Below are 22,410 nucleotides of genomic sequence, written 5' to 3'. Positions count from 1 at the left end.
CATCCTAGTTCTCTAAAAATGTTTTGTGTCATGAACTTACTTTATGAAACACATAGGTGTTTCAGATGATCTCAGAACAGTGATTCCCTTGCAAGGGTACCTTGTCCAAGAAGGAAGTCTGGGAAGCCCTCTGAGATTACTATAATACTGTATCTAAAATAATTAAAGGGGGCTGGGGATGTGGTTCAAGCGGTAGTGCGCTCGCCTGGCATGTGTGCGGCCCGGGTTCGATCCTCAGCACCACATACCAACAAAGATGTTGTGTCCGCCGAGAACTAAAAAATAAATATTAAAATTCTCTCTCTCTCTCTCTCTCTCTCTCTCATTCTCCCACTCTCTCTTTAAAAAAAAATAATTAAAGGAATTAATTTGTCTATATCAAGGCTATAAAAGGCTAATTAGGTTTCTTCACTTCTGGTTAGAAGTACATTTGGAAAATCAGGTTACCAGAAGCCCTGTTAGCCAGTATATTCCTTGGGTTACTTTAGTATTTATCTCTTAGAGATAAATACTAAAATATTTACCATGAAATATGATATCTGAGGCCTGCTTCAAAATAATTAAATGATGTTGGGGGATGTGAAGAAGTTGAAATGAAACAGAAGTAGGGTAAGAAGCTGGGTGGCACATGGGGTTATTTTCCTGTTTGTTTAAAAATAGTTATTTATTTGAGGTGCTAAGGATCAAATCCAGAGTCTTGTATATTCTAGGTAAGCATTCTACTAGGTAAGCATTCTACAACAAAGCCACATCCCAGCCATTAATAATTTTTAAAATATCTTTTTATTTATTTTTGTTGTGATTGTTATTTTGGTGATGCTGGGGATTGAACCCAGGGCCTTGTGCATGCAAGGCAAGCACTCTACCAACTGAGCAATTATTCCTAGCCCCTATTTATTTATTTTTATGTGGTGCTGAGGATCTAACCCAGGCTGGGCTTCATGCATGCAAGGCAAACGCTCTACCTCTGAGCTATAACCCCAGCCCCATAAATAATTTTTTAATGTCTGAAAGAATTAAAATTTTAAAAATGTTTCTATTTTAATGATTCTTTATAATTTGTCATGTTTTGAAGACATTCAAGTATCAAATTTACTCTTTTATTTTCCTTCAAGTCCTGGATTGATTGATTGATTTGATGGTGTCAGGAATTGAACCCAGAGTCCAGAGATTCATGCAAGCTAGACAAGCACTCTGCCACTAACTATACCTCTAGACCAAAGTCCTGGATTTTATTTATTTTTTAAAAAAATATTTTTGTCAGGGCTGGGATGTGCCTCAAGTGGTAGCGCGCTCACCTAGCATGCGTGAGGCACTGGGTTCGATTCTCAGCACCACATAAAAATAAAATAAAGATATTGTGTCCACCTAAAATTAAAAAAAAAAAATTATATATATATATATATATATATATATATATATATATAGAGAGAGAGAGAGAGAGAGTGAGAGAGTAGTTGTAGATGGACACAATACCTTTATTTTATTTGTTTATTGTATATGGTGCCAGGAATCCAACCCAGTGCCTCACCCATGCTAGGCAAGTGCTCTACCACTGAGCCATAACCCAGCCCTTTTATTGATTTTTGACATCATTATTTAATAACAATTTTTCCATGGTGGCAATTACCATATATAAATATTTTCTGAGGACAAAGAAAAATGAAAAGAGGTTCATTCTATGAGCAACTATTTCATGAAAGATTTTTTTTTTTCAATTTTTTGTTTGTTTTTTGTTTTTGGTGGCACTGGGGATTGAACTCAAGGTCTCATGCATGGTAGGCAAGCATTCTATCACTAAGTCATATATATTTCAGTCTTCCAATGGTTAAGTTCATTAAAATAACAGGATTATTTATCTATTTGGGATTTGACTGAGAAAAAAGTATACTTTAATCATATCTCTGAAGTTTGGCATCATTGTGATTGTGTCTAACATGTTACTTTGCTTACAATAGATTCAACATTTCAAAAGGTCAAAATAGTTCAAACCACTAATATATTTCTTAATATAAAAGTGTGTTAACTCACAACATTGTCAGCCCAGTCTGCTAGTACTGTTGAGATGTAGTTCACAGCATTAAGAATTGCACAGTACCGAAAGCCAAGGGAGGCTCTAGTCTCTTCTTTCATCACCTGAGTTAATCGTATCCTAAAATCATCTACTAAGTCCTTCTGTAACTCCAGGAACTGCAGCTTTCGGGAAGCTGTGGGGAGATTTTTATATCTGTCTGTGGAGAGAGTTAGTAAGACATGAAGGTTTTGGTACCATCCATAATATAGGCTTTTGCTACTTTGCCAAAAGTCAATTTATCATTTATGTATGGATCTATCTTTTTCTAAATGCTCTAAGAATACAGGTTTCACAGGTATACGTATTTATCAAGAATCACTGAATAGTAAACTGGATAATGCACTTTACATTTTCATATAGTACACTTCACTGTATATAAATCATGCCTTGATTTTTTTAAAAACCCATGAGAAAAATCACATTAAAAAATGCTGCTGAGGGGCTGGAGTTGTGGCTCAGCAGTAAAGCGCTTGTCTAGCATGGGCAAGGCACCATATAAAAATAAGAAATAAAATTAGTTAACGACAGTGTAAGCAACTACAACTAAAAAATAAATATTTTTTAAAAAATGCTGCTGAGCATGGTGGCACACACCTGTAATCCAGCTACTTGGGAGGCTAGTAGAGGAGGAGGAGTTCAGGGCTAATCTGGGCAACTTAGTGAGATCCTGTCTCAAAAAAATAAAAAGGGCTGAGGGCTGGGTATGGTGGCACACACAGAAGCCTAGCAAACACACAGCTCTGGAGGCTGAAGCAGGAGGATCACAAGTTCAAAGCCAGCCTCAGCAACTTAGCATGGCCTAAGCAACTCAGTGAGACCCTGTCTCTAAATAAAATTAAAAAAAAAAAAAAAGGGGGGGGGCTGAGATGTGGCTCAGTAGTTAAGCACCCTTGAGTTCAATGCCTAATACCAAAAAAGAAGGGGGGAGGGGGGCAGTAGCTCAGTAGTAGAGCATCCCTGGGTTCAATCCCCAGTACCATAAACAAATTAAAAAAATGCCTCCATTCTGCTGTCATGTATAACTGATTAGAACAAATAAATAAATTTAAAAAAAATAAAGGAGAAGCTCCTAGAGATTAAATAAGATACATATTTAAGGAATTACAGGTGACATGATGTTGGAATGTCCTTGAAAATACTCCAGGGGGGGGGAAAGTTGGGTAGAAAAATGTTACAGAAAACACAATTGTTCTGAACCTTGACAATGGGTAACAAAGGGTCCTGCCTTTGTGTTTGTTTGAAAATGTTCCTAATACAAATTTTTTTAAAGTCACGTGAGTTTTTTCTTAAGTTTTTAAGGGTTTTTCATATTTTTTTCTTATAATTAAGAATACAAAATTATTTACTCATTGGGCTAGAATATACTTCTTCATGTTATGTGACCAAGAAATGGATTGCCAAAGGAGCGGGGAGGCAAAGAGAACTAAGGATGGTGTCAATGAAGGCTTCTGGAACCTGGAGAATCAGCAGGCCTACCAACCAGGGTCAGCAGCTGCTAGGTTACTCTCCAGCCAGACAACTCTTGCATGATAAGAATTCCTATTCCAATCTTCAGGGGCTGGGGCTGTAGCTCAGTGGCAGAGCGCTTGCCTAGCATGCATGAGGCACAGGGTTCGATCCTCAGCACCACATAAAAATAAACAAATAAAGGCATTCTGTCTATCTACAACTCCAAAAAAAATTAAAAAGAAAAAAAAAATTTACGGTGGCACATGCCTATGGTCTCCCATCAGGAGGCTAAGCTAGGAGCTCAAGGGTAGTCCAGAAAAACAGTGAGACTCTATCTCTTGAAAAAAATTAATTTAATTTAGGTCAATTGCCATTACTGAAGGCATTTAAAAGCTAAATGGCAAGACAGTTCAGGTAATAAAATTAAATTCTTATTTAACTGTTTAAATAAAACAATTCAAAAAATTTTCCCTTAGGTATACCAATGTTTAAGTCCTTACTTAAATTATTAAAAAATCCAAAAATTCAAATATTTGTTAGATATCAACTAAAATATAAACTGAATTATAATAACCACTGTATAATATTAATATTTTTGAGCTACTAAAAACAGTATCATGTGAAAAGTCAATACTTTTAAAACAAAGCCCTATCATGAAACATTTATACTTACCAGTTATAACCAAGAGTAGAGTCATAAAAGTTTCTGCACAGTCTGGAACTTTCATTTCATCTACATCAGTGATATCCTTATATTGGGATACCCAGGCAGCTTCTGATGAAAGCATTGAGTCCATTTTTTGAAGAGCAACTGATATGAAGAAAAAAAGGATTATGTCAATTAAGTAATTATAGTCATTCCTTATTTTTTCAACCTATAATTTTTTAGGAATTTGGGACTCTTCTATACAATAAACCCACAATATCCCACTAGTTATAATATATTATTTTCAAATCTTCAAAATAGTTACACTGCCAAGGCATGGTGGTGCACATCTATAATCCCAGCAGCTCAAGAAGATGAGGTAAGAGGATCTCAAGTTCAAAGCCAGCCTCAGCAACTTAGCAACTTCACAAGACTCTCTCTAAATAAAATATAAAAAGGGCTGGGGGGCTGGGGCTTAGAGGTAGAGCGGTCACCTAGTATGCGTGAGGCACTGGGTTCGATCCTCAGCACCACATAAAAATAAAGGTATTGTGTCAACTTAAAACTAAAACATAAAAAAAGGTTTGGGGATCTGGCTCTATGGTTAAGCACCCCTGGGTTGACTCCCAGGCACCAAAAGAAAAAAAAATAGTTACACTGACTACATCCAAAAAGATTCTACCGAGAACAAAAATACTATGTGGTAAATCTATAAAATAGCTATATGCTCTACCAGTTTGCCTGTTCCACTCTAGAAGCATGTAAAGTGTAATTCAAGAAAAAAATATAAAGTTTCATGGGAAGAAAAGAAAATAAGATTATCTCTGAAAGCAACTTGGTAAACTCTGACCAGGAAAATTTTTGATGACTATAGTTCCTACCCGGGACTAGAGGCGGAAAACACCAAAATTTATATAACAAAAAAGGTATCTCAATGGGAATAGGAAAGACAGTAGAGTGAATCTGACATAACTTTCCTATGCTCATATATGGATACACAACCATTGAAATTCCACATCATGTACAACCACAAGAATGGGATCCCAATCAGAACAAGTTATACTCTATGTATGTATGTCAAAATATACTCTATTGTCATGTATATCTAAAAAGAACAAAATTTTTAAAGTGGAAAAACAAACAAACAACAACAACAAAAAAAACAGGCATCTCTGTCCTATGGCCACATGAGCACTTACATTTTCTCTCCACAGTCAACCATCTCTGAAAACAGGTTTCCTCTGATAGAATATGCATACAATTAGCAAAAGTGCTAGGATAGCAGTGAACATTGTGTAGCTCCCTTTCAAACAACAGCACCTCATCCACCAAATGACAGAAAAGATTGTCATCATAGAGCAGACAAGGAATATCTGAAGCTAACTTCTCAAGAACCAGCATCATGAGACCCCGAGAAAATTCAAGCTAAAAGAAACACACATGAAAAAAAAAAGAAACACACATGAGGTAAGTAGATAACGAGGTATTCAAGTACAGGTACAACTCTAAAACTGAAACACTTAGGACTGAGTCTCTTACCCTGGCATTTACTGCAGAGCCTGCATTGTCTAATATTGGCTGAATCTTCTCATCCAGAAATTGAGTATGGTTTCCAATCCACATAAGTACCTGAGCCAAGTACCATTCCGGCTAAGGAAGAAGGTAAAATAATTTAAATTTTTTATTTATTCCAAGTAGACAGTCATAATTAAATATATATTTAATTGTAAACACACCACACTTTTTAAAAATTAGTTGAAAATTTCTATGTAGAAGAAAATAATTTCTACTCTGAACTTCAAACTCATGAAAAGCTTAATAACCAAATATTTCTCAATATTCTCCCAACAAATTCCAATAATGTGGTGTAAGCCAATAAACCCATAAATTTAAAATGCCAGAGTGGGTAAAGATATAAAGTGTTTGCCTAGGATGTGCCAAGCCCTGGGCTTAATCATCAGCACCATGGGGGAAAAAAAAACTATATATATTTAAAACTTAGCACTTTAATAACAGATAAAATGAACTGATGGACTTTAAGTTGTTTTTTTAAATTTTTAAACATCATTTTCTTCTTCTTTTTCTTTTCAAATGATAGATTAAGGAAAAAATTGAAAAAAAAATTGGCTTAAAACAGGTATAATTATAGAAAGGAATAAGACACGCAGCATTTTAAATTTTCCTTAGAGATGATCTCTGCAAGCATTCCAAGTTTTGTTGAACAAAGATCCAAAAATATTTACTGAATGGTAAACCTCTCTTGTGTGCTAGATGTTGGGAATACAAAAATGAATAAGGGCAGTATCTAATCTCAAAGGTTGCACAGATTAGGCTTGGTGGCAGAGTGCTAAGTCCACTGGGACCATACTTTCAAAAGAAGCCAACCAACTCACAATTTTCTTACATCAACTTATTACTGCCTCTCTACAACTTTAGGTTCATTGCTTTGTCTTATTATTTAGTACTAAGTGGTTCTGCCCTTCCTTCTACCCCATTCAACAAAGGAGACCCATAAAGTGAAGCCACTATGCTCCTTCCTGTGCAAACACACAAACATAATTACCTATTCCTGGATTCCTTTTAAAAAAAATTTTTTTTAAATGTAGTAGGGATTGAACTCAGTGATATTCTACCACTAAGCTACATTCCCAGCACTCTTATTCTTATTTTGAGACAGGATCTTGCTAAATTGCCCGGCTCAAACTTGGGATTCTCCTGCTTTAGCCTCCTAAGTAGCTGGGATTACAGACATGTACCACACCATGCCTAGTGATTCCTTTAAAATTCTATGAATTTGATAAGTTTATTTATATGATATGTACAATGCCTAGTGTGATTTGGCATTAATAAAATTTAAAATACTTACTGAACCCCTAACTATATGTGCTACATTAATTGGTAGCAAAAACTCAATAGATAAGGTAGTAAATAACTCCTTTTTTCTTTTCTGGTACTGGGGATTAAACCCAGCAATGCTTTTACCATATCCCCAGCCCTTTTCCTTTTTATTTTGAGACAGGGTCGTGTTAAATTGTGGAAGTTGCCCTCAAACTTGCAATGGTGGGCTAGGGATATAGCTCAGTTGGTAGAGTGCTTGTCTCGCATGCACAAGGTCCTGGGTTCAATCCCCAGCACCACCAAAAACAAAAACAAAAAGGTTGCAATCCTCCTGCCTCTACCTTCCAAGTCACTGGGATTACAGGCATAAACCACCATGCCCAGCCCTCCTAGTAATTTCTAAGATTATAATTTGACTTATTTCTCAAGCCAAATCAAAGAAACATCTCAACAATATGCCTAGTATACACCAGTAAGGTCCCTCAATTAAAATATTGGTGATAATGTCCTCAAAACTGTTTACATTTTATTCCCATAATCTCTTTGCACAGCTATAAAGCATTTTAGAATAAGCACCTATATTCAAAACTAATGCTCTACTATTTTGGGGAATTCACTTTTTCTTTCAATATATTTATAAATCCAAAGGAGCAATTTGTACAATGAAACACAGTGGATCCAATTGTAAAAACTGTCACAGCAAATGCTATAGCACCCATAGCAATCCTAGAAACTGGTCACATGACATGCCAATGAGTAAACTGACACCTGCAACATATCTACTTCCATGTCCCCTATTGTAAATGGCAGTGACAAAACATGAATTTAGCTCTTTAGAAGAAAAACAGAAAAGTGAATAGAGGTAAATTTTAAGTTGGTAAAAATACAGAAATATTTAACATTTGCTATTACTAAAAATCAAAGGTAAGAGTTGGCAAAGCACACCTTGCTTATAACATTAGTCTGTCGGTTGCCTCTGAAGTGATACCTGAACCTCTTTTGAAGGGGAGTCAGCATAATCTGGATGGGCAGGATGACAGAAGGGGAAGGTGGAAGAGAATATTTTTCTGGGAGTTCTTTTGGCTCAGTAAGTAATTCATCTCTGACATAGTGAAGTCAAGGAAAAAGAATAAAATATACATACAGACACACACACACATATATATACACATATACACTCACACACAATATATGTATACACACAATTTCCCAACAAATGTACCAATACTAAATAAAAATTATGATACAAATAATAAGTCTAACTTTACATTTATACTAGTAAAAAATGCACATTTTTATTAGAATTAATCTGTAAATCTTTTTTAAAATAAAAATATTAGGAAATTCAACTTATCATTTGATTAGATTAATACTTTGTTACTAAGGTTTCCTCCCAATTGTTCATTCATTCTATTATATATGATGCAAATATGATGCAAACTTGGGTCAGTCCCTGTCTCAGAACTCTTCCTTGCAATACTCTGGCCCACACAAAGTTCACTTTGCAAAAGAAAAATCCACAAATCAATGGCCATTGATACATCAAGTCCAACCCAGGACTCCCATTTGGTTCTTGACCACTTTCAAAAAGTTTTACTCTGTAGCCACAAATCCACTCTATAAAGAAGAAATTTCAGTTAAGTTTTCCACTTTGACAAAGATACGAGGTTTGCAGTTTCAATAACTGACAAAACAATGTCTCCAGGTTACTGTATATCTCAGGGGCACTGGTGGGTCGGTTTAAGCCAACAGTTTGAGATTGAGGGGGCACAATGAATGGCCAATGAATCTGTGCTAAAACTTCCTCAAAATCGCTGAAACAGAAAACAAATACAAATTTCAGTACAAGGTTATCAAATAATTGCCAAATATCCAACTGAAAGTAATGACCATGAAATATGGGTAAATTCTCTACCTTGTAAGCTTGTCCTTGAGAATTTTATGCCAGAATTTAACTGTGGCTCTCATGAAACTGAGAAGATGAGTACAGGATGATTCCTGAAGTTTAATGTCAAGTTCTGTCATAGCCACCAGAATAGAGGCTGCCTCTGGCACATTATTGGTCATCAGATATTGTTGAATGTTATCACTGCAAAACAAAGGAAAGAAAATAAACTTAAGGAAAATTTATTCAGAATAATTGTAAATTTGAAAAAAACGATTCTCCCTCACATTTTATATAAAGTTACATCCAAGGAAGAATGAAGCACCACCCTGATGTGGCTATTTAACCTAACGCCATGTCTCTCTTGGATCCTGGAGTCCTCTAAATTTCTTAGCAACCTTCTAAGAGCAGCAAGCAGCCCATGTTCAGGATAGCATCTGTTAGGGTCAAGTACAGTATCTTCAATTGTTACTTCTTTTGCCTAACAAATCTTGATTTCCCACTTCAAAGAAATATATTGCAAACTAAGTGTTCCATTATATTAGAATAAAGATTACTGTGCTTAAGATATATACAAATGTTACAAAAGAACTTAAAATGTACAAGTAACCACAGAATATAGAAGGATTGCTTTCTAGGATGACATATATCTCTACAGAACACCGAAGCATAAAGGACATTTTAGAGCCTAAGAAGAGTCTCCATTTGGAGTGATACTGATGTACTGTAGAATTCACGAAACAGAACAAAGCTGCTAGTCCTAACAAGAAGAAACTATTTAAATTAAAAGAGAGAATTACAGAAGCTCAAAAAAAAAAAAAAAGCTAGAAATAGAGATGTTACCACAAAAGACTTAAGGGAAAGAACACATTATTAAAGATAGAAACAATTGTTTCTGTACTTCATTATAAATTTCTTATTTCTAATATGATTCTTTGGACACATTTCTCTTAAACAATTCAGATATCAGAAATGGTTATAAATAATCACAGTCCTATTCTAGTTAATCTAATACTTTTAGTTAATCTAATAATTTTAATGTAGTACAATGAGAGGGAGACCTTTATTCAACTTATTTTACTTAATAAGGTTATTAATATTATCTCTTACTGGTATTTTCTTTCAGAGGGGCAAGGAGAAATAAAGAAATAAAATAAAGCAAGGTTTAAAATTCCCTCACTGTAAATAATTTAAACAAGAATGAGATGATCTAAAAAGCTTAAGTCAATTTCTGGAATCACTAATCACACCACAATCTTCAAAAATAAAGCCTCGTATATGCAAAATAAGGATTTTCATACCAAACTAATAAGTAAAATGCTTTATAATCTCAGGAAACATATGCAGGACAAAAGAATACATAACATTCATAACATATATAACATTAAATATATTAACTATGGTACATCTTAAAGAAAATATCAAAAATTTTGGCGACATGGTGGTGTCACACCTATAATCCCAGCTACTCAGGAGGCTGAGGCAAGTTCAAGAATGGCCTGAGTAACTTCTGCGTCTCAAAACAAACAAACAAACAAACAAACAAAAGGCGGGGAGCAGCAGGGGGCGGGCAGGGTGATGTAGCTCAGTGGAAGGGCACCAGCCTAGCATGCACCAGACCCTAGTTCACTCATGAGGAAGGGGGTACTCTTGGATGATTTTTCTCCCTTTGGTTTTCCAGACATTAATGGCTACTGACAGTTATGCAACAAGAATAGCTAAAACTAAGCAAGGATGCAACAATATAATTTCAGGGGACCATATCATGAAACCAAATAAGTTGCCCCTTTAGGTAGAAATGTTACTCTGGCTTGTTTAAAAAGCAATACCAGATATAATCACCAATGGTATATATTCAATTTAAAAGAACTTCTTTCTCTTCCCCACCTACTCAGTTAGTAGAATTTTGTTATTCATCTAAAAAAAGTTATTTAATGATTCACACTGAAAAAAATTCAAATTCTAAGCTGGGCGCAGTGGCACACGCCTGTAATCCCAGTGGCTCAGGAGGGTGAGGCAGGAGGATCCTGAGTTCAAACACAGCTTCAGCAATGGTGGGGGGCTAAGCATCTCAGTGAGACCCTGTCCCTAAATAAAATATAAAATAGGGCTGGGGATGTGACTCAGTGGTTAAGTGCCCCTGAGTTCAATCTCTAATACAAAAAAAAAAAAAAAAAAAAATTCAAATTCTAGAGGAAGCAATCCATCTCATGTGACAATCTCTAAAAATTAAACAGGGATACCTATTACCCACACTGAGTGTTTGTTTTACTAATTTCATATTACAAACAATACTTTTTACCACATGTTCATAACACAACTATAAGACTTAAAATTTTAACATACTTACTTTCTTTCAAATGCAAATTAAACTCCCTGAAAAGTTTATGTTCATTCACAACAAAGGAAAAGAATCATTATCATAATGCTATTTTCCTAACAACTGGTAAAATTACATCATTATAATCTTTAATTAACTCAATTATTTAATGGCAAGCATGCATGCTCTAAGACAGAGCCTCAAAGGAAAATAATAATTATGAGAACAAAGAGGCCCATTTTACCTTAGTTCTTCAATTTGCGAAATCCATTTAAGGTAAGCGAGATGCCGTTCAATCTCTTCAATTTGGTTAATCATGGCCCCGAGATCATCCATCCAAGGCTGTGCAGTCAGCAAATGGCTGTTAATGGAACTGAAGAGTTGAGTTTCTTGCTCCAGAAACAGATTAATGAATTGCTTTGATTCTTCTGCATTTTTTAAGGCACTCTGAATTCTTTTAGGAATTTCTGATGAAATGGTAAGTACCTAACCATACCAAAAATAAATAAATAAATAAGACAAAGAGAATAGCAGCAATCATATAAAATTTTCATAATCTTTTTTTAGTTCATTCACTTCCAAATGCATGTTTGTTCTGACAGAACTGAAAATTATCCATTAAAAACTTCAAAAGAGGGCTGGGATTGTGGCTCAGTGGTAGAGTGCTCACCTCGCATATGTGAAACCCTGGGTTTGATCCTCAGCACCATATAAAAATAAATAAGTGAAATAAAGGTATTGTGTCCAACTACAACTAAAAAATAAATATAAAAAAAAAACTTCAAAAGAAAGATTCGATTTCTTCAACCCTACCAATCAATCCAAATATAAAATGCTGGATGTGAATTCGACAAACCATTATGTTCATTATGTTTATTTACATATAATTTGTGAAAGTGCAGCCTAGTGTCGCAGCAGAACTGACCTTCCTGTACAAGGACTGGCAGATGAGGTGAGGCATGGTAGAAGACCACACAATGGATAGGCACAACCCACTCAGCTATGACATAACCTCTAACAGAGCCCTTCAAGAGTGAAACAAACTGATGGGGCCAGGCTAAACGTAGAGGCTAGCAGTAGGTGTGGTAGAAAGATAAAAAGAGGAGAGTTGAGAAGGCCCAAGGTGACAGGTAAGAATAGGAGAACATAAGACAACTGACAACCCAGGGATGACATCCACATACCCACAGACTGTACTTAACCTAATTTAGTAGTTAAACAATATTTTTTTTCTTTGACTATTCCAGGTATACAGATCCAGTTATTTTAGATTCAAGAATACTTTCATTGTTTTTTTTTTCAATTATTTTAGGTAATGTTTATTGTAAAAAGAAAAAAAGAACCTGAAAAGACATAAAATATGAAGATAATAAGTCACTTTCAGCCAACTGCCCTACAATAACCACTATTACAATATTATACTTTTTGTGTTTTTCTTGCTGTGTGCACTTATTAAAAAAAAAAAAAAACGGAATGACAGTGTCTAAACATTTTTGTAAATCACAAAATTATTATTCATAAAGCACTTTAGAAGTCATTCTATAAAAGCTATATAAAATGTTAGCTATCATTATGTTTTCAAGACATAAATAAGCAGGAACTTTTGCCTTTTAAATAATCCATAAATCATGTAGTACCTGTGTAGATCTTTAAAAACCTATTAGTTTAAAATGATTAGACTTTTGTCACAATCCAAACTCTAAAATTCTATAAATAATAGTGATTATGTTTATATTCTATTCCTATAATTAGTATGTTATTGATATTATTTATTTTTTTATATTTATTTTTTAGTTGTAATTGGACACAATACCTTTTTATTTTTATTTATTTTTATGTGGTGCTGAGGATTGAACCCAGGGCCTTGCATGTGACTGGCGAGCGCTCCACCACTGAGCTCCAGCCCCAGCCCCATTATTTATTTATTTATTTTTTGGTTATTCAAAACATTACAAAGATTGCAGAATCACATCGGTTACACATCCACATTTTTACATAATGCCATAATAGTAACTGTTGTATTCTGCTACCTTTCATATCCTCTACTATCCCCCCTCCCCTTCCCTCACATCTTCTCTCTCTACCCCATCTACTGTAATTCATTTCCCTCCTTATTTTTTTTCCCATTCCCCTCACAACCTCTTATATGTAATTTTGTATAACAATGAGGGTCTCCTTCCATTTCCATGCAATTTCCCTTTTCTCTCCTTTTCCCTCCCACCTCATGTCTGTTTAATGTTAATCTTTTCCTCCTGCTCTTCCTCCCTGCTCTGTTCATAGTTGCTCTCATTATATCAAAGAAGACATTTGGTATTTGTTTTTTAGGGATTGGCTAGCTTCACTTAGTATAATCTGCTCTAATGCCATCCATTTCCCTGCAAATTCCATGATTTTGTCATTTTTTAGTGCTGCGTAATACTCCACGGTGTATAAATGCCACATTTTTTTATCCATTCATCTATTGAGGGGCATTGGGGTTGGTTCCACAGTCTAGCTATTGTGAATTGTGCTGCTATGAACATCGATGTGGCAGTATCCCTGTAGTACGCTCTTTAAGGTCTTCAGGGAATAGTCCGAGAAGGGCAATAGCAGGGTCAAATGGTGGTTCCATTCCCATCTTTCCCAGGAATCTCCATACTGCTTTCCAAATTGGCTGCGCCAATTTGCAGTCCCACCAGCAACGTACAAGTGTACCCTTTTCCCCACATCCTCGCCAGCACTTGTTGTTGTTTGACTTCAGAGTGGCTGCCAATCTTACTGGAGTGAGATGGTATCTTAGGGTGGTTTTGATTTGCATTTCTCTGACTGCTAGAGATGGTGAGCATTTTTTCATGTACTTGTTGATTGATTGTATGTCCTCCTCTGAGAAGTGTCTGTTCAGGTCTTTGGCCCATTTGTTGATTGGGTTATTTGTTTTCTTATTGTTTAATTTTTTGAGTTCTTTGTACACTCTGGATATTAGGGCTCTATCTGAAGTGTGAGGAGTAAACATTTGTTCCCATGATGTAGGCTCCCTGTTTACCTCTCTTATTGTTTCTCTTGCTGAGAAAAAAACTTTTTAGTTTAAGTAAGTCCCATTTGTTGATTCTAGTTATTAACTCTTGTGCTATGGGTGTCCTATTAAGGAATTTGGAGCCCGACCCCACAATATGTAGATCGGAGCCAACCTTTTCTTCTATCAGACGCATAGTCTCTGATTTGATATCAAGGTCCTTGATCCATTTTGAGTTAACTTTTGTCCAGCCCCATTATTGTTGATATTATTTCAATGAGTTTTAATACTTACCTGTTCTTCTAGCTGCATTTTATTTTCTGTCATTTGTTCTATGAGTTTATCAAGTTTTTTTAAAGATTTAAGGTCATTTCCAACTTCCTTTTCTATGAATGCAGACACATAAGAAGGAAGGTCACCATTATCTGTATCTCTGCAGACCTCTTCACCTCCCATGAGAGATGCAATGTTCATATCACCTAAAATTTAAAGAGGAACTACTCAATACCACTAAGCACTATAGAGTTAAAGAAAATATAAAAGATACACAAGACAGTGTGTTTACCTTTAAACACTAATAATTTTAAAATACATACACTATATATAGACACATAATATTTAAATGAATAGCTATAAAGCAGTCTATCAAGCAAGTAAAATACTTAAGAGTGGAAGAAATTCAGAATGAAGAAAAAATCTCGTAAAGTCTGACCTAGTAACCAGAGGTTTCAATAGACATTGTCATGACAATGCTAATACCTTTTCAATTTTTTTTTTAGTTGTTGATAGAACTTTATTTTTATTTATATGCGGTGCTGAGAATCGAACCTGGTGCCTCACACATGCTAGGCAAGTGTTCCACCACTGAGCTACAACCCCAGACCCCTTTTCTAATTTTTTTTTTAATATTTATTTTTTAGTTTTTGGCGGACACAACATCTTTGTTTGTATGTGGTGCTGAGGATCGAACCCGGGCCTCACGCATGCCAGGCGAGCGCACTACTGCTTGAGCCACATCCCCAGCCCCCCTTTTCTAATTTTATAAGGAATCAATGGTAGATTTAGACTAACAACAAATGAGTTCTCTAGTTTTAAAATGTTAAATTATTGAAATATTTCAAGTATATGGAAGAAATTTGAAAAGGTGACCAATAAGTAAAAACTCTCTCTTAAACAGTTTTAAAAGCTTAAAATGTCATTGTTACAAAGATGTCCATATCAGAAATAGGAAGAAGGAAAAAAGAATACATGAGAGAAAATACAAAAATTACTTGAAAAAAATCAAAATGGCTATTTTGTACAAAATGAGATTCTTTCCATGGCAAACAAACCAGATTTAGCCCAATTTATATTGGACTTAGTAAAAACGTGGCAAAGCAGATGACTTGGAACCCTGAAGCCATTTCTTGTTGAAGAGCAATGTGAAATTTCCCAAATACTCTCCAGGATGTTTATTAAGACCTAATTAAAGTTACCTGTAATTCTTTTTAAGCAAAAGTCAAATATATAAATTTAAATTTTTCAAGTTTTTTTTTTTTTTTTGGTGGTGGGGGGGGGAGTACCAGGGACTAAACTCAGGGGTACTATTTTGTATTTTATTTAGAGACAGGGTCTCACTGAGTTGCTTAGCACCTCGCTTTTTGTTGAGGTTGGCTTTGAACTTTCGATCCTCCTGTCCTAGCCTCATGAGCCGCTGGGATTACAGGGAACCACTGGGATTACAGGCATGTACCACCTCACCCAGCTTAAGTTTTATCTTAACAAAATACTTAAGAAAACAAATTTTTAGTAAATAGTCTATTTCAAAGGCAACTAAATTATTTTCAATTGTCCTAAATTTGTGGATCAATAGCATTGCTCTTCTTATCAGGTGTCTCTTGCTATACTTTGCTGACCAGTGTGGCATTCTTTTTTTTTTTTTTTTTTTTCAGTACTAGAAATTGAACCCAGAGCCTTCTGTATGCTAGTCAAGTGCTCTACCACTAAGCTACATCTCTAGCTCTTTTTATTTTGATAAAGGGTCTCACTAAGGTGCCCAGGCTGGACTACTTTGATCCTCCTGTCACACACTCTCAAGTAGCTGGGATTACAGGTGTGGCACTGTGCCTGGTTCAGGGTGGCTTTCTGAACTGTGCCCTGCACCTCAGGGACCTGGAAGTTCATAGCAGTTTCTTGGCAAAGAATTAAAGGGTGACATGACCAAAGAAAAAGGGAGAGCACAAGGGAAAACAGAAACAGTCCTCGCAGCCCACCCCAGTGTGCTGAGTTCAGGTTTCTCTCTGAGGAATCTGTTTCCATGCATAAGCTATTCTCTTTTCATTACTCACAGCTTCTTCCAGGCAAGTTTAGAAAACCTGAAGTATAATCATACTTCATTTCACTGATAAACACACTCAGTTCTACTCCCTCCACAATTTGAATTTTTCCACATTGATGAATTAACCTTTCTAGATTCGAGTAATTCCTAGTTTAAAAATAATTTTTAAAAAGTGTGTGTGGGGGGGATAAAGCTGGGGGGAACGAAACAGAGCCTCCTGGGGAACATGTAAACACCTTCATTACAAGTCATCCTAACTATTAGCATCTAAATATATTCCTAAATGTAAAATGTAAATATCAGCTATTATTCAGTTATTTATGTAAAGACTAACAAAATACATATCAGTATGTTTGGTATCAAGTATGTTCTTCCCTCCTTCCTTCTACCACCAAAACTAAAATTTCCCTTTGTTCTACTTAATTTCTAAAATTCATTTCCTGTTTTTTTTTAATTATTTTTTAGATTTAGGTGGACACTATCTTTATTTTATTTTTATGTGGTGCTGAGGATCGAACCCAGTGCCTCACACATGCCAGGCAAGCACGCTACTACTTGAGCCATATCCCCAGCCCCTCATTTCCTGTTCTTAATCCAATACTATTTATTTTCTTCTCCTTCAAATATGAACAGGATTGACCTGTCTGCATCCACACTTTATTAATATATAATAATACAGTATATTAATCACAGCACATAATATCATACATTAGTGCAATTGTAAGTTAATCATTATATCTGAATATTATATTAATATCATTGTATATTCACAATTTCTTCTTTTTTTTCCTATTTATTATAAATAAGTGATTTGTGTATATCCACAAATAAATAGAGACAGGGAATCCTCCGGGAAAAGTTAGGTTGCTACATCTTAGGGAGTTGATTCTTCCTCAACATAAAAGAAAAAAAAAAATCACACTCTTTATGTATATAACAATTCAAATGTGTCATATAGTACATTCTTTTTTTTTTTTTTTTTTTTTTTAAAGAGGAGAGAGAGAGAGAGAGAGAGAGAGAGAGAGAGAGAGAGAGAGAATTTTTTTTTTTTTAATATTTATTATTTTTTAGTTCTTGGCGGACACAACATCTTTGTTGGTATGTGGTGCTGAGGATCGAACCCGGGCCGCACGCATGCCAGGCGAGCGCGCTACCGCTTGAGCCACATCCCCAGCCCTCATATAGTACATTCTTAATCAAATTACATACTTCAAAATGACACACTGGTTTAGGAGATTTTTATGTCTCTCCTTTTCCGTTTTTTGTAAAGAGCACTACTAATTGCAAAGTAGTTGACTGAACACTGGGAACAAGGACAAAGTCCATGATATGACAATCAGTGTCTATCCTGTTACTAAAATGATATATTGGTAGGCATCAGACTTCCGAGGCATCTGAATGTGGAAAATGAAAGGTGTGTTATTCAGCTTTTCATCTCAGTGATCAAAATATCTGTCAAAAAAAATTTAGAGGTGGAAAAGTTTATTTTGGGTTCACGGTTTCATAGGTTCTGTCCATGGTTGGCCAACTCCATTGCTTTGACCCTGAGGTAATGAAGAATACCATGGCAGAAGGGTATGGCAGAGGAAGGCTATCAATTCATGACAGCTAGGAAGCAGAGTGCAAGAGGAGCCAGGACAGATATAGTCCAAAGGCATATCTCCAGTGACCTACTTCCTCCAGCCATGTCCTACCTGCCTTCAGTTACCACCCAAAAGTCCATTCAAAGTATTAATCCAAGTGGATCAATCCACTGATAAGGTTACAGTTCTCATAATCTAACCATTTCACCTCTGAACATTCCTGCATTGCCTAACATGAGCTTTTCAAGGGACCCCTCATATCTAAACCATAACAGAAGGGTTTAACTAAAAGTTATGGTGCACCCTCATATCCTTCAAGGAAAAGGAATTAAGCTGTAGCAGCCTTGACTGTCAAGAGTTATGAACTGGGCTGGGATTGTGGCTCAGTGGTATCAATCCCTGATTCCTATAAAAGAGCTATTATATGCTCTACTCCCCGCCTCAAAAGAAAAATTCACTTCAAAAGCCCCTGAAGAGTCCTTGATTTCCAATAACCTGCCATACTTACTCTTACAGAGTTGATTCTATGTTAACTTAAAAAGAAAAAAAATCACATTAAAATAAAATGACAAATGTCAACATTCCTGGCATATGTTCTTATCCTAGGTATGAAATGTAGGCACCAACTCTTCCCCCTTCCCTGACCAGTCCAAGATCCAGAACTCAAATTATCCATTGTGCTCTTCCCAAAGCAAATTTTAATTGCAAATTCACTGAGGGTAAAAGTGCAACTAAATGATTATCATTTACTTCCTTTGAACCTGATTAAGATGTTTGTCATGTTTCCTAGATCATTAGCTTCTCCAAACTCCTGATGCTTAAGTTGATGCATTATTAACATGACAAGTAGGTCCCAATTATTCTGAGTTGTATCTGATGGACAGACCTTGAATGAAGCCATACCAATTCCTGTTCTAGGTAGAGGGTCAGGAAGTGTTCTTCTCCAAAGCCTCCCACATTTACAACCTTACACAGCAATATGTGTATAATGATAATCAGTATTTATTACTATATAAGCATATTCCACAGAAAGAAAATAGTTCATCTGAAAGACAACAGGCTAAGAACCCTTTTCTCTTGCAGACCCTGGAAGGGTGAATTTGGAAGGAATGCTGGGCAAAAAAGAGCTAAGGTATTTGGAGCCTACTTACTTTTCTCCTCGATGTTCTTCCCTTCCTCGCCACTTTCAGAGGAACACTAGAAGGAAAATAGGTGTGACAAAACAAATTAAGAATAAAGTAAGATGGAACTCATACAGGGCTCCTAAACGACACCCACTGGAAGACAGGAGTCCCAGTCTCTCTCCCTTCGAGGCCTTCTTAGGGGCCAGAGCAATCAGATATCAGTTTGAAAGATAGCTATCTCCTTGGTGCCACCACTGCCACCTTCCCAGGTCTGTGACACTTAAGACCCGAGTTACCTGCCCAGTCGCCGAGGTTACCACCCAATGAGATCTGTCATCTCACCCAGACCATCAGACCCACTTCGTTGGACCTGCGTCCCTTGGGGCGTCTCAACACTGAGCTCCATCTCGAGTCCTTTTTATTTTATTTTGAGACAGGGTCTCACTAAATTGCTTAGGGCCTGGCTAAATTGCCCAGGCTGGTCTTTAAACTTGCGCTCCTCTTGCCTCAGCCTCCTGGGTCAATGGGGATTACAGGCTTGCGTCACCACGGCCCGCACAACTCGGTCTTGGAAGACCCTCCCGGCTCCAGCCACGGGTACCACTAGTTTTCTAGGGTCACCTCACCCAAACAATCTCCCCTGGGAGATCTGTACCATCTGACTGGGCCACCAGCGTCCCCTCCCAAGGTCGCCTCACCGGGGCTGCAAGCACCTCGCAGATCTCGCCGGTCGGATGCATTCTGCCTCCGCGCGAGTCCTCGGCTCCATGCGCTGCCAGCTTGGTGTGTGGAGTGCGACTCCGGCCAGCGACAGACACCAACTCCGACTCGGTGTCCCTAGGACTACGCGCCACCTCGACTTCCTCTTGCTGTCTCTCTGGTTCCTTCCTCTGGGCCCAGAGAGGCCATGGCAGCGTAGCTCCGGGCCGCGCTGTGGCACCACCTGCTGGCCGAGGGTCGGAATGGCCGCTCAGGAAGCGGGCGCCCGCCCGTAAGGTTCTGGAGGGAAAGGGGCGATCCCTCTTAGCCACTGTAAAGCCCCTTGCTTGCTGGGAGCTGCTCTTAATGTAGCTTGAAGGTATGCTTCCTCCACGCCATAGATTCTCTGTAAATCATTTAAATTTATATCTTAGACAATATTATGTTAGCGAGTGTGAGTAAGCTTATTGACTAAGAACTTAAAAGTAAATGTAGGTTATTTGGTTTGGTTTAATAGGAGATTTTCAAAGAATTTTAGTGAAAGGAAAGCGAGGAAACAGGGCGGGCGAGCGGGAAATGAAAGACGCAGACCAGGCAGGGATACACACGAGAGTTTATTTAGAGGTGACAAATAAAGGCCATCTCTCCATAGGAGAGAGAGGCAACACAGGCTTGGGATTCGGGACTTTTATGGGGCAGGCTCAGGGATTAGACCCGGGCGAGTCCTATTGGGCAGTGAAGGCTGAAGTCAGTGGTGAGCCTTTCTCAGAACCCCCTTAGGCGGGAAAGCGAAAATTTTCCTAAAATGCAGCTGTCACTTAAGATGGCCATCCAGATGCTAAACAAGGACCTTACAGTTAGGATCTTTAATCTTTCTTTTAAGGATGATCAGATTCCTAGGGATAACTCTCTGGTTTCCTACCTGGAGAATGAGGCTCTGGTTGTAAGCGTCCTAGGTGCTGAATGGAGGAAGAGCTTTCAACTCCTAACTCGCACTTTGCCCAGTGGAGGCTCCCCATCACCTGCTGATTGCCAGGGAGGAGGAATGGGAGTTCCTAGCAGCAAGGGTTGGTAAAGGAACCCGGGATTTGATAACTTCATAAACAAACTAATGTGGAAGTACTGAAAGCAAAATGAATAAAAGAAGAGAAAAGAATGGAGACAGACCTCAACGGATCAACGATCCTTTATTAAGCACCAGAGGGGCATGTTTTTCAGGAGAGAAAATGGCAACTGGTTACAATAGGGGTCTGAATTTTACAGGGTTCAGTGAAACTGAATCATAGCAGAATGTGTTGGTTGGGAAGTCTGGGGAACAACAGCAGACACGGGAAATTTTGAAAATCCAGAGCCCATTGCTTTTCTTCTCTCCCTAGGACCCATTATCTTTTTTTACTTCGTGGGGGTTGTTTTTCCATGTCCTTCAAGTTATAAAGATCAAAGCAAAAGAAAAAGCAACCTTGGAGGAAACAAATTCTTTAGTGAGGAGAAAATTGAAATATATGTATTGGATATGCTATGAGTTACAACTGCCAACATAAAATAAGAATAGGATAGGATAGTATTTTATTTTTATTTTTTTTCCTAGTTTGTACCTTTATTTATTTATTTATTTTTATTGTTGGTCGTTCAAAACATTACATAGTTCTTAATATATCATATTTCACAGTTTGATTCAAGTGGGTTATGAACTCCCATTTTTACCCTGTATACAGATTGCTGTATCACATCAGTTACACTTCCATTGATTTACATATTGCCATTCTAGTGACTGATGTATTCTGCTGTCTATCCTATTCTCTACTATCCCCCTTCCCCTCCCCTCCCCTCCCCTTTTCTCTCTCTACCCCCTCTACTGTAAATCATTTCTTCCACTTGTATTATTTTTCTCTTACCCCTCCTTTCCTCTTTTATGTAATTTTGTATAACCCTGAGGGTCACCTTCCATTTCCATGCGATTTCCCTTCTCACTCCCTTTCCCTCCCACCTCTCATCCCTGTTTAATGTTAATCTTCTTCTCAAGCTCTTCGTCCCTACCCTAACCTTGGTTACTCCCCTTATATCAAAGCAGTCATTTGGCATTTGTTTTTTAAGGATTGGCTAGCTTCACTTAGCATAATCTGCTCTAATGCCATCCATTTCCCTCCAAATTCTATGATTTTGTCATTTTTTAAAGCAGAGTAATACTCCATTGTGTATAAATGCCACATTTTTTAATCCATTCATCTATTGAAGGGCATCTAGGTTGGTTCCACAATCTTGCTATCGTGAATTGTACTGCTATGAACATCGATGTAGCAGTGTCCCTGTAGAATGCTCTTATTAGGTCTTTAGGGAATAGACCGAGAAGGGGAATAGCTGGGTCAAATGGTGGTTAAGGATAGTATTTTAAAAGGAGGATTCAGAGACCAATTATACACACATACACACACACACACACACACACACACACACACAGAGAAATGAAAAGCCCTATGGCTGAA

The 22,410-nt window shown here is 37.1% G+C and overlaps 1 protein-coding gene across 2 annotated transcripts in view; it reads right to left on the bottom strand.

Moving 5' to 3' along the window:
* RINT1 (RAD50 interactor 1) overlaps positions 1–20,300 on the bottom strand; it is a 29,653-nt gene extending 9,353 nt beyond the window's left edge. Inside the window, exons 1-11 of one of the 2 annotated variants that reach the window (XM_081286045.1) lie at positions 19,927–20,300; positions 19,256–19,301; positions 14,499–14,683; positions 11,457–11,698; positions 8,923–9,096; positions 8,672–8,821; positions 7,953–8,109; positions 5,709–5,819; positions 5,369–5,594; positions 4,197–4,334; positions 2,032–2,231 (exon numbers count right to left, since the gene is read on the bottom strand). In XM_081286045.1, the coding sequence (XP_081142171.1) occupies positions 2,032–2,231; positions 4,197–4,334; positions 5,369–5,594; positions 5,709–5,819; positions 7,953–8,109; positions 8,672–8,821; positions 8,923–9,096; positions 11,457–11,698; positions 14,499–14,683; positions 19,256–19,301; positions 19,927–19,968 (1,671 nt within the window). In that variant the 5' untranslated portion in view covers positions 19,969–20,300. The remainder of the gene's footprint in view (positions 1–2,031; positions 2,232–4,196; positions 4,335–5,368; positions 5,595–5,708; positions 5,820–7,952; positions 8,110–8,671; positions 8,822–8,922; positions 9,097–11,456; positions 11,699–14,498; positions 14,684–19,255; positions 19,302–19,926) is intronic. The other variant, XM_081286044.1, reaches the window with a different exon arrangement.
* Between the last annotated feature and the right edge of the window lie 2,110 nt (positions 20,301–22,410).

Source organism: Spermophilus citellus (assembly GCF_964194105.1).
Source record: "Spermophilus citellus genome assembly, chromosome: 3".
Taxonomy (NCBI): domain Eukaryota; kingdom Metazoa; phylum Chordata; class Mammalia; order Rodentia; family Sciuridae; genus Spermophilus; species Spermophilus citellus.
Note: the sequence above shows the minus strand (reverse complement) of the source record. Positions and strands in the feature narration are given on the sequence as shown.